Source organism: Amblyomma americanum, chromosome 6, assembly GCF_052857255.1.
Source record: "Amblyomma americanum isolate KBUSLIRL-KWMA chromosome 6, ASM5285725v1, whole genome shotgun sequence".
Taxonomy (NCBI): Eukaryota; Metazoa; Arthropoda; class Arachnida; order Ixodida; family Ixodidae; genus Amblyomma; species Amblyomma americanum.
Genome location: NC_135502.1, coordinates 126,906,407 through 126,919,630, shown reverse-complemented (window position 1 = coordinate 126,919,630; position 13,224 = coordinate 126,906,407). Strand labels below are relative to the sequence as shown.

The window sequence follows — 13,224 nt, the reverse complement described above, 5'->3', positions numbered from 1 at the left end:
GCTCATGCGTTAGCCAAGGCCTGCGCGCTTTGGGTGTTTTTTTTTACACGACACAAAGGAAAATGGGCATCATATATGAATCTGAGCACAGCTATAAAATTACAGTATCCGACATCGCTGCTACTTGCTTTGTAGACAGTATTCCAGTTTTCTTCGTTAATCGCAAAACGGAAAGATTCAAGATGGGTGGGAGTGATGATCAAAACAAAATTATTTTCTTTACATTTTTTTTTCTTTTTATTTGACGAGCCTTGTCGGCTAGCATAAGTATTCCTAAATGGTCACTGATACCACTGTATCCTGTGGCTGCGGTTATTGTCTCAATATTAATGTTTGTAATCAACACATCCAGCAAAGAACTTGTTTCTTGGGTGACACGCGTGAGCTCGGTTATAACATTTGTGAAGCCATACGACTGAATTCAAAGCTGAAATTCTTTCTGGCAATGCGTAGGTGTTAGCATGTTAACATTGAGGTCTCCTCCCAGATAAAGGTCCAGATTGTTAACTAAAGTGCGTTCGAGAATTTTGCTAAAGAAAGCCAGAGACCTGGTAAAATCGCCAGAAGGTGGCCGGTAGATGACCACAAAAATGCTTTGCACAAAAATGCTTGAGCCACAGTGGCGAGGGTAATTACATTTTTTAAATAAAAAAATTATATTGCTCTTACTAACAACTGGCTACAAGTCGGTAATTGCAATCAGGCGCCTATCGGTAATAGTTACAAATTTAACCATTGTAATTTACTTATTCAATTGACTACTTGACATGATTCGCCCGTTGTCTGACGTCTGCCAACAATGGTATTACTATGCTGCAGACATCTACTTTTTACCTCAAAAACAGTATTTTTAAAAATTAGTGGCGGCTTCCTTGAAGCTCCTGGTATTCTAGATGCGTAACAGACGGCGAAGTGTTCAGTAGGAAACGGCCAATGAAAAAGTGTCATATGTAGTAACAGGGTTCCAGCTCTCTACCATAGCTTAAGTCATACGGTCGGTTCAAGTCTGCAGTCTGTGGACCTAGCAATGGGCCCTTCTAGGTGAAGGGAGGAAGTATATGTGAGTGCTTATTTATTCATTAATTTGTGATCGATCAAGGAACTTACGAGGCAACTGAGTTTTTGCGGACACCGCTGTTTCATGCATTCGAGCGATTCGTTTGACGTCCAGCGACTCCGTTCCATGGCTCAGCTGTTCAAAACACTACGAGACAAACTTGCCATTCCCGCCGAGGCCCGACGTGGTGGACAGTGGCGACTCCGCGCTCAGCCCCTTTCCGTCGGGGTTCGTCCCTGTGCGGGCCTCGAGAAGCACAATCACGCTGCCGCCGTCGCCGATAAGGAGACCAGGCGAGGGAGACGCGCCACGATAGCGGCGGGGATACGGCGCTGCTCCGACCTTCTCCGTGTCCCGAGTCTTCGCCGCTCCATCTTCGGCAATCTGAAGAAAGTAGCAGTTGATCGGTGCCTCAGCACCTGGGCGTCGCGAAGAAACGACCGCCATCTTTGTGTGATGTGATCCTGCGACGAGCACGCACGCGCCCGATCAAATTTCGGACGCGGTCTGCAAGCGGGCTCTAGGAGAACGCCTCGGACGTAACGAACGCTGTCGGCTTGGCGAGTCAGCTGCCTCGTAAGCTTGGCGCTTCCCTTTCTTTCTCGGTTTTAACTACCACATCGGATGACGTGCAACTGTATTCTGTGTGCACCTGAAGTCAGCCACCTGCCAGCAAGGCTACGCAACTTCGAGCCTTTACGTGCATGACGCCACCGAATGTGTACTCAGTGCTTGATCAGTATCGCTTCGACACGGCCTCTCTCGAGCATATGAGGAATTGGGGGGTGGGGGGGGGGGGGGGGAGGGATCAGTGGAAAAACACACAAACACTAAGAGACGCGCTTCACCTATCGATGACTACACACCGTTCACCACTGGCCTTCCCCGAAGGCAAGCTTCATGCATATACACGACGCTGTGTTTCAGCAATTGCAACAGCGTTAGGCCTAGACTGCTTGTTTCACACTCGCTGGTGCTAACCGGAAGTGACAGGCATGAGAGCTCTTCCCAGCTGCTCATGCTGTTATATCGTGGCGAAAAAAGAAATATACGGAGCGTGTAGATATATACCAACTCGAGGTTAAAACGAATCAAAGGGTTTTCGGCGTACGCACATGTTTACTTCTAGATGCCCTCACATGCGATGGCAGAGATAACAAATCGCTTTTTGAGCCCCTCGCGCTTTTGCTACGAACTTTGCCTCGGTTGCAAGATGCTGCAAGACGTCGGTCCCACCGCATGTGCATAATCTTTCTCGCAGGAGCCCAGAATCAAATAACATCGGAATACCGTCGGAAAAGTTCCATTTCGGGAGGCGACATGGCCGTGGCCAACCAGCCATTTCACCAGCCCACATTACGGCCGCCACCTCCATTGACGGTACGTATACAGGCCGACAGTCGGTGCAGGGTATCTGAAATTGTGATAAGATTTCTTTGTGGACAAAAATGATTCAGTTTTGTCATCGCTGCGCGCACCCCAGTAAACTCCCTAAATAAATAGTGACAACGCCTATACTTGTGGTCAGTTTTTTGGCGCAGAGGGGCATACCTTTTGAGAGGCAACTGCTGAGCATTCATCTGTTTGGAGCTAGAATTAATGCAGAAAACGCAGGAATGGCGTCATAAGCAAAACCGAGGCGTCACTGGTATTTCGAAACCGGCAATACACCAGAAACGTTGTTATCACTTCTTTCCGGTTTGTAGCACAGATTGCTGCGACACGGGTAAGAAAAATAAACACTCATGGCAGGAATTTTTATTGAGCAAACAGTTGACAAATGGTGCACTTCGGGCTAAACAGCCCGTACGTCATCTCCGCATCATTTGCTTCATCATTTGCATGTTTGCCCATCTACAGGCTTCAGGGTGAACCAAGCATCCAAGTCCAGCTTTCTTGGACGCCACTTTTAATTGTGAGCCGACTGTTCAATTTTGTAAGATGCTGTTATAAACATATTGACAGTAATGGTCTGACCGCCCGATGAGTAGGTAAATCTAGCTTTTAGATTCTCTCCTGAGTTCACAGCGAATAGTTCAGACCACCATAGAAAATCAATGGGATGCGGTTTTGACAATGACTGTGAAGCAGCTGCAGAACATTGTAATATACAGTTATGAGCATATAGATGGGAATTATCTGATTTTCAGATGCGTACCAAAATCTGCCTTTCAAAATTTGTCCTCCGCTCGCGCCGAGTATACTTAAGACTGCCATAGAAAACCAATGGGATGTGTTCTTGCCAATAAATAGCAGAAAACCAGAAAGGGGATCTGGCGAACATATTGATTGCTACGATGCAATCTTACAATATGCGAAAAAATAGCGTCCACGAACAACTTTCCGTTGAAAATAATGCGCTTCCTCAGAATTTCCGGGTGCATTCCTCTCAGCCACTCACACCGCGTCCTTCCTGAACCCTGATTAATAATGTGGCCGAATTTGGAGATAGGTTGATGGCGAGTCAGTCATTGGTACGCCGGTGGGACCCTTGTTAACAGTATACATGCGTCAGCGAACAGGACTATTTGGCGGAGGTCATCGGAGTGCCTAAAAACTTTTGAGCAGTTGAACCGTGAGCATATAGATGACGCGACAATCTGTAGCTATGAAAATTTTCGACCAATGAAATCTGAAATTTGGAGGTTTTCTCAAGAGGCCGGAAAGGAAAGTTATGTAGAGAGCTTCACAGCTAGCACGTCAAATGGATTAATTTTTTAGGGTTCAACTTTGTTAGGGTTTAAAGGGACACTGAGGAGAACTCTATATATAAATTTTTTTTGTTAGCAAAATCTGACAGTTCGCCATTTCATGGCTTTGTTGCCGCTTGTCCGGCCGCGAAAGATGCATTTATTTCAAAGAAATTTGGATTCGAAGTTGAAAAAGTTTTTCCCGCCCCTCTGATTCAAACTCAGGAAACTCATGACGCCACGGCAACTCTTATGACGTCACAAAACGGAGTGACGTGAATCGTGACGTAAACGCAGACTCCGTGATTTCTGACGGCTAGCGGTGCTGTGCGCAACCTTCCTTTGCAAGCCTCGGAGATTCGTGACTTCCATGAAGTAAGGAAAATTCCTCCAAGGTGGCGTAAGTAACGTAAGTAACTATCGCCCCATAACAGTGACGTCTGTGGTTTACAGGGTGGTGATGCAAATTATAAAGGATAGACTGCAGGCTTGGGTGGAGAACGAGGGGGTGCTAGGGGAACTACAGAATGGGTTCCGGAAACAAAGGAGGTTGGAGGACAATCTATTTTCATTGACACAGTGTATAGAAATTGCGGAAAAGGAACATAGGCCCTTATTGCTAGCATTTCTGGATATTAGGGGAGCCTATGACAACGTCACTCAGGAGCATTTGTGGGACATATTGGGCACATTGGATGTGGAAAATGGAGTAATTAATCTTCTAAAAGATATATATAGAGGTAACAGAGTGCTCATAAAATGGGAAAAAAATGTATCAGGGCCTGTAGAGATACAGCGGGGGCTTAGACAAGGATGTCCTCTGTCCCCTTTGTTGTTCATGTTGTACCTGCAAGGTTTGGAGACCAAGCTAGAGGGGAGCGGACTAGGTTTCAACCTATCTTTTTTCAAGCAAGGGGAATTGATTAAACAGACATTACCGGGACTAATATATGCGGACGATATAGTGATAATGGCTGACAACAAGGAAGACCTGCAGAAGTTGTTAGACATATGCAGTACAGAGGGAGATAGATTAGGCTTCAAGTATAGTAAGGAAAAATCTGCAGTCATGACATTTAATGAAGAGGGCGGCGAGCATAGAATACAGGAGTTCGTGCTAAAGGTAGTGAATGAGTACAAGTATCTTGGGGTGTGGATAAATAACAGTGTTGAGTATCTGACAGAGCATGAAAAATATGTAATGAATAAAGCTAGTAGGAATGCAGCTGTCATGAAAAATAGGGCACTGTGGAATTACAATAGGTATGAGGTGGTAAGAGGGATCTGGAAAGGGGTGATGGTCCCTAGCCTGACTTTCGGGAATGCGGTCCTGTGTATGAGGCCAGATGTTCAAGCAAGGCTGGAAATTAGGCAACGGGGAGTAGGGAGGTTAGCTTTGGGAGCACATGGCAATACACCAAATCAGGGGGTACAGGGTGATATGGGATGGGCGTCTTTCGAGAGCAGAGAGGCTAGCAGTAAGATAGCATTTGAGGAACGATTGAGAAGGATGGAGGAAAAGCGGTGGGCTAGGAAAGTTTTCAGATACCTGTATATAAAGAATGTTGACACGAAATGGAGAAAGCGAACTAGAAAATTGACAAGCAAATATCTGGACAGCAGTAAGGGGGCAAATCAGCAATTATCGGTTAAGAAAAAGGTTAAAGGACCAGAGAGAGCTTTGTGGAAAACAGGGATGCTGACGAAATCGGCACTAGAAACATACCGGACCTTTAAACAGGAAATTGTCAAAGAAAATATCTATGATAATTGTAGGGGAAGTTCTTTGTTGTTTGAGGCCAGGACTGGAGTTTTGCGGACTAAGAAGTATAGAGTCAGGTACCAGGAGATAGACACTTTGTGCATTGCGTGCGGAGAGGAGGAGGAAACGGCTGAACACTTGATACTTTTCTGTAAAGGGCTTCACCCTACACTGGAAGGCAGCGAAGCTGACTTACCCAAGGCATTGGGGTTTAGGGATGGTGAAGGGAAAGTGGATTTTAAGAGGTTAGAAGTAACCAAGCGAAGGTTATCTGATTGGTGGCTAAAAGCAAGACAGGAGTAAAATTTCACAAGACATGGCTAGGTGGCTTGAGCCACCGCCCGATGTAAAGGGTTCAGCCGTATCCATCCATCCATCCATCCAGTCATCACGCTTGTACTTGCGAGATTGGCCTGTGGCTGCGATACCTGTATTTTGGTTCTTGCTATTTTCTACATTACAAGAGCTTTGTTTTCATGAAGAGTGGCGTTTTTGTGATCAGGAGCTGCTATTCTATGGATACAAGCCAACTTCAATTTCTCCTCAGTGTCCCTTTAAAGAAGTCGAAGTGTTAGGTGAGGGCTGCGAACAAGAGAGTGTCGACTGTTCTAAGTACCGGTTAATAAGGGGCGGTCGGGCCAAATCAGCCTGCGCGGCACCCAAATGTTCATGAGCAAGTCGCCGCTTAAAATGCTGCCATGAAAGCGTCTGTACAGAAGAAGATCTGCTCGCTGGAGGCGAGTAGACGGGGAACTTGTTTTTATTTGCACTAAACCTCAAACCTCATATGGTCCAAGCCGGACGGCAAAAATCTAGGAATAAACAATATTCTAAACGCCAAGGAACCATTTCAATAAAAATGCTATTCAAATAAAGTTCAATTTAGCGAATGGCCACAATACAAAACTTGAAACAAGTAGAGTTTAAGAAACATGAATAGGAAGGCAATGTGACCGAATGGTGGCAAGGGTAGTTTGCTGGAAATATGAATACTTACATTGGTTTGCCCGTGCGAAGTAGAAGGTCAAGGTGTAATTATGCGCATGACGGGTTTTCCTAGTTACTGAGTACATGACGTAAGGCTATGGTGAAATTCCAAATTTCCTATGAATCAATCAGTGAAGAAAGGTCAATCGAAAAATTTTGCGTTTTGTCCTGAGGGGCTGCAATTGATTGGCTATTTTTAGAGCAGATATATAGAGTCGGTATTTTGGAAATTATTGTAAATAAAACACGCTGCACACCTCTGTACTTTTCCCAGCTATGAACTGTTTTTCTTTGTTCGTGGATTTCAGATTCTGCCGGCATATTCGAGTTGCGGCCAAATTAGTGACATATATTCTAATTTTTTAACGCTGTAGGGTGTGCCTTTCAGCTTTTGCCTCAAGAGGCCTAAATTTGTTTTTGCGGATGATGTGATATAACTAAGGTGGTCAGTCCAACTAAGCTACGAATGAATTAAAACACGTAGGTATTTGTAGCGCGTAACCTCAGAAATAGGTCTGTTAACAGAGTAGTTAAACATGAGGGGCATTTTCTCGGTTGTTATGCGCATAAATACTGCTTGTTTTTTTCTACATTAATCACCGCTGCCCATTTCTCGCCCCAGCACATACACTGTACAGCGCAGTATCTAGCAAGGCTTAATCAGAAGCGGACAGGAAAGAGATGCCAGCTCCATCCAAATGACGGATGTGGTGCTTGCAGCTGGGCAAGAACGGAATACAATGACCTTCAGATTTACATGTTTCATTTCAAACAGCCGATATGCACTCGAGGTGGCGCAGACAGATAAGTTGAAACAATTCAAGGACTGAAAGGGAACCACCAAACTCGGCAAACTCTGCTTCCGGAGAAATAACTCTATTTTCATTTGTGATACCAAAGCTGGAGTATGCCTATAGCACGAGATCCATATACTGTGCCAAACATCACGGGCCTTGAAAAATTACAAAGAAAGGCAGTGAGGTTCATATTTAATAAATTCCCAAGGGTGGGCTATAAAATTATGACAGAAAATTCCGCACCTAAATCACGCTGAAAGCAGCTGAGGTTAAAATTAATTTCCCTCCTTTCAAACAACCCTGAAATGAACCCATCGCCTTATGTAACACCTGTAATAATACAGCACACAAAACACCACCCTGACTCACTAACACCCCATTATGCGCGAAGTGACATGTTTAAATTTTATTTTTTTCCTCGGACAATATCGGACACGAACGATGGTTTACAGACAGCTGCACAGAATCCCTAAAAATTGTACAAATTTTTACTTGCTTGTTCCTGTATTGTTAAATATTGTATGTCTTATAAGCCCCTTGCTTGGACCCATCGGTCCGCAGCATCTAATTAATAAACGAGTAAATAAATCTGCACACGACACCAAGGCAGCTAAGGCGCACCGAGCGGTTTTTGTGACGTGAGACGAAAAGCTTGGATGAGTCGATAAATGCCCCAAATCACGTGTTTCGTCTGTCAAGCTATCACAGCTGATACTATACGGATCGAGCAGTACTTAGTGGGTTTTGCAAATGTAGAATACAATTAAACGTTAACCCTATCCAAATACGCAGTTGCACCACCAGAGGAATGACAACATCCCGTCTTGAAAGTGTAGCTGTCCTTCAGTTATTTCTTTGCACAATAACGATAATATTACAAAGTGCTGCATAGAATGCCGGGCATAACTATTTTCCGCACAGACTATTCTAAGCGCGGATGGAGACGAAGACTAGACTATAGTTTCAGCTTGGCTTATAGAGTTAAGTCCCAAACCGACTCAGGCTATGAGGGACGCCACAGTGGAGGGCTCCGGATAATTTCGAACTCCTGGCGCTCTTTAAAGTGCACCGACATCACACAGTGCACGGTCCTCTAGGATTTCGCCTCCATCGAAATGCGACCACCGCGGCCGGGATCGAACCCGCGTCCTTCTGGTTAGTATCCGAACGTCGTAACTTCTGGGACACTGCGGCGGTTTAGTCTAGTTTCAGTGTACCATGACAGTCTTGCAGTGGGGAGTGATGGAGTGTGGTTTTATTGAAAAAAAAAGGGGGGGGGGGTACCAGCGACAGAAACAGGCGTGAATAAATTTTAATTAATTTAACTAGGTGACCAAAATATTGCACCGACCATTTGCTGTCCTTGATGTGCCGATATTTCGACAAAAATGTGTCTAGAGCAACATTCCGCTTTAGGGATACTGGAAGGATTGCACCACCTACGACATCGGTAAGCAACAATTTCTATATGCCAGTAAAGCAAGGTTAACGTGTTTCCTATAAGACGATTCCGCCGTTCAGTCCCTAGAGTTTTCTACGTTTCAAAATCTTTTGCTGTTTACTCAACCAGTGCACGCGCACATATACCATGCCAAAAAAAGAAAGAAACCCGCTCATTAGGGATATGCAATTTAATAACGTGAGTAAAGCTGCAGATGGACCTAGTTGGTTTTTCAAGTTTCACTTTATTAGTGCGCACTAATGGAGCTAAGGAATTTGATAAAGCTGGGCTGCACGTGCACGCGCTGCGGCAGTGCACCATCATATATTAGTCACGAGATACCACCTCGTAACGCATGAACACTGAAACCGTCAAACATCTCTCGTTCGATACCAGCAAGAGGAAAACATGACAGAAAAGGAAAGGGATTTCACATCAAGTTTATCTTTGCTGCTCTCGTTTGCGGCAAAATGTGTGCGGGAGGCGCAGAATTCCATCCTCAGTACAGCCGGGTACCCACCTTGTGCAAAAAATAAAAATAAAAATAATGGCGGTTTTTAGCTGTGGTTTATCCTATAGTGACGCGAAAGCTATAGCTGGCCAAGTGGAACTTGCCCAGTTGAATTGAAAAGTCAGTCTTTTGCCGCTCCGTTTCGCTGGGCGTTCCTTCTTCATCTTCGTCCCACTTGACACGGCGCATGCGCACAGCTGTGGCAGCCGCCACGCTGTAGGCTCGAAATGCTACCGTAATGTAGCTATCACTACAAAAAAAAAAATGCCTTGCGCCATGGCACTATTTGGCCAAAACTGCCTTGCGCCTTTAAAGTCCCTCCTCATCATCACGGTTTTCATCAGTGGACCCGATGGCAACAAACTGGCGACAGGCACGTTTTAGAACAATCTGCAAATCGCACGCCATGTTTACAGAAAAGCTGCCTGCTCCCTGTTCTTTTGCATTTAGACTGAATACGCATTCTCTTTAAAATATCACTTGTTTTGTGTTTAATTATCTCGATAAGTTGCACTTAATTTCGTAACTTGATCGCCAACTCTAGACACTGAAGGCCTGCATGTTTCCGCCGGACGGTACGAGTTATTTGTACAGATCAGAGGTCTTAGTGAAACGTAATGAAGGAAGGGCCTCTGAATTGTAGCCAAAAAAAAAAGAAAATGTTTTCTCATTTTTCAATCGAGTGTCACCGCAGCACGTTCAACGAGCCTTGACACTGGCCTTTACCTTTTAAAACAGGAAAGGTTAAACCAGCGGTAATTAAAGCTATGGGTTTCAATCTAGGATTAGCAACATAATGGCGCCATAGGCACAGTACGAACTAAAGAGGGCGTCTTTGGACGACCATTTCACAGCCTCGGCTGAAACGGACAAAAACTTTTCCGTCGAGTCCATGTCAGTGCACGAATGTATACAGCCAGCTGGGCAAACCAGCCGTCGGAGCATGGCTATATTGTACTCGACGTACTAATTTCCGTTGCAGTCGTCAGACGCAATGCCGCGGCACGTTCACACGCCTCTCATGTTGACCGTGGAGACGAGCAGTATAATTCACAGCACCCGGTGCACCAAGGAAAGTGTAGTCACCTTGCCTTCTTTCCCACCTCGCAATATAAGCGCTTGTGGGAAAGACCGACGCTGTTGCTCCGCTTCAGTACAGCGTAGAGGTAAAAGCGACGATGATAGCCTTCCGTTAAAAGGAATGGCAGGAAAATCTCACCATGAATCCTGGTCACACGAGCACATCTCGCAGCTAACATCGTACACGGTTAATTGATTTTGCGTTTTATGACGGCTGAGCCAGGCGGCTGCGGTTAATCAGTGTTGTTTATACGCTGCAAGAGGCTCTGGACGCTTCCTGTGCACAACGATTAAAAGATGCCCTTTCCGCTGATAAATACACGGTAGATTTCAGGGGCAAAAATATAGGGCAAGGAACTGGCACCGGTACGAAGTACCAACGTGTAGAGCTAGCGTTGAACTTTCTGTATCAAACATAGCAACAAGCTCCTAAATCCGGACTCAAACGCATCGCTTAAGAGTATTTATGAGCCTTTTAAATGCAAGGCAGCGAGCGTTGCGAAACAGACGCTGCACCCCTCGGCAAAATAGAGAGCTAAGCAACCAGCAGGAAAACAGCAGCCGCAAGGACGCGCGCCGGCCGCGTGAGGTCATGACGTCAGATTTCGAGGAGGCCGAGGAGGCAGAGAGAAGGCTTTCACCTCGGAAGTGACGTACTGGAAGCGAGAGAAAGCGATCCCAGCGACGTCAACGTGCGCTGCGTGAACTCGATGCCGATTGCTCAAGCTCATTGTTCGCCGAGGCAAACATCGCTGTGGCTGGCGTTTTGCTTCGAACGACGCGCGTTGCTAAGCTCGCAAATCTTGGTGCCCGCGACGATACGCCCGAAGGCTGCGGTGTGCTGTGTGATACCGAGATGTGTTCGAGGCACTGCCAGTTTCCTCAGTGGAAGCAGAAGAGGCGGCGATGACGCTGAGCGCAGCACGCCGAACTGCGGCTTCGTTTGTGCGCCTACGGGCTCCCAGCGTCCACGCTGAAGTCCGGCTGCTGCGAGACACTGCATCGAGTTACGACGATCGCCCAGCCTGACAGCGAGCAGTACGTACGTAGGCTCGATTTGTGCCGTCGACTGTGATAAGCCGCCGCCCCGACCGGCGCCACGCGTAAACAGCGTTGACTGGGAACCTCTGCGACATCCGCCTCGCGACGTGCTCCCAGCGTATCTTTGCTGTGATTATTGAGTGTAAACATTGTCAACGATCGCCATGACGAACTTGAAGAAGTGCAGTGGCGTGCGATCCACAATCCTGCAGCTCCTGCTCGCAGTCAGCCTGCTGCAGCTGGGCTCCCACCCGGACTCGAACCCCGTCCGCGTGGACCGGCGGTCCGATCTTGTCCGCAGCGTGCGCATCGGTGTCCACTCGGCGTTCACGCAGGCCCAGAGCCTCACGCCTCCGCTTTTCGTCCACCCGAAGAGCGTCGACGCCTTCGACGCGAACCCCATGTTCGCCGAGCTGCACGAACTGGGAATCCCATCGCTGATACGTCGTATCCGAACGCGGGTGTTCGCCTACCTGGCCGAAGACCCAGGGCCGCCTCCCTCGAGGCTCTCGAATGAAGCAGCCGCCGCATCCGACAGCGAGCAGCGCGCCGACTCTCCCAGAGATGCGTCCGGCGCGAGCGGTAACCTGACACAAGAGGTGCGTGTGAAAACAATAGCACCTTCCAATCGTTTTTGGCACGCGCTGACGCGTGCTTTTCAAGTTTTTTTTTTCTGGTCCTTTCGCCCTGTATTGCTCGCTAAAAAAGTGGTTTCGACAAGGAGCACGTGCATAAAAAGAAAAAAAAAAACGAGTTTGCCTGACGCGGTCGCACCCAAGGGAACGGCCTCAGCCAGGTGCGCTTCCTCCTACGGGCTATGAGGCGAAAGCCTTGAAGCAACCACCTCCTCTCCCCTCACATGCCTCTGTTTATTGTAATATTTTGAAACCTGGACCGTGGTAACAATGGCGTGCGCTGCTAGGCGGCCGTACTTTCCCACACCCGCTCGAGTTGTACGCTTCTCGCTGACGTTGAATTCGACGTTTTCTTTGCTTCGAAGTGCTCGCTTGGAAAAACAAGCATTGCGCGAAAAAAGCAACTATTGTTGGTATCCTCTAAATGGCTTTTAGCAGCCGGGCGTGGATGAGAGTGGTTTGTGTAGTACGGATGCAACTTTACACCTGTAAGCCGACGAGTCATAGCACTAAGCTGCTACCACGCAATCGGCCCAGTTTTGTGAAATAATTGGAGTGGCTTAGATTGGCGAGAAGCTTTGCACCGCTGCTCATAGACCAGTTTAGTGAGGAGTTCGTTACAGCAGTTGTTCAACACACATTCGAGGGTATTTGGTTTTATATGGTGCCACTCTGTATTTTGTTTGGCAGATTCTGGTTTAGCGAGCGAATGTCGTTATCGAGCGCGGAGCAACTTCACCGCAAGACAGCAGGCTGTCTCACTAGCTGGATCTGTTGCTGCTGTGTACGGTGTTTCTTAGTGTCTAATTATCGGGTATTTCTCAGTTATATCGCCTGTGTAATCTTACCTTCATAACGAGAACACGACTTGTTGCCGGTCGTCGACTTTAAAAGGAAAGAAAATCTCTGTGGGCTTGGACCAGCAGTCGGACCTGAACACAATTCGTTCCTGTTGATCCTCTGCCGACGAAACATTTCGTGCTAACAGTTCCACGATCGCAAACGGACGCGTAGCTGTGGTCCACCGGAAACGGGGAAATGCTGTCGCAGTCGTCGCCCTTCCTAAAAAGCTGTCCCCTAGTCACACGGCCGTTTGTCACGAGGAGACGACGCACCAGGCGAAAAAAACGCGACGGTGTGCAGCAAGCTTTCTGCGCCTTGTCGTCAGGTCCGGCTGACGCAAGATAAGGAAAACGAAAAGGGGGGGGGGGGTCGCAGGAAGT

General features: G+C 47.0%; 1 protein-coding gene across 2 annotated transcripts in view; it reads left to right on the top strand.

Annotated features, from left to right (window-relative positions):
• The first annotated feature begins 1,319 nt into the window (after positions 1–1,319).
• cnc (NFE2 like bZIP transcription factor cap-n-collar) overlaps positions 1,320–13,224 on the top strand; it is a 136,656-nt gene continuing 124,751 nt past the window's right edge. Inside the window, exons 1-2 of one of the 2 annotated variants that reach the window (XM_077627956.1) lie at positions 1,320–1,633; positions 2,319–2,437. In XM_077627956.1, the coding sequence (XP_077484082.1) occupies positions 2,378–2,437 (60 nt within the window). In that variant the 5' untranslated portion in view covers positions 1,320–1,633; positions 2,319–2,377. Of the gene's footprint in view, positions 1,634–2,318; positions 2,438–11,010; positions 11,966–13,224 lie in introns of those variants that run through there. The other variant, XM_077627954.1, reaches the window with a different exon arrangement.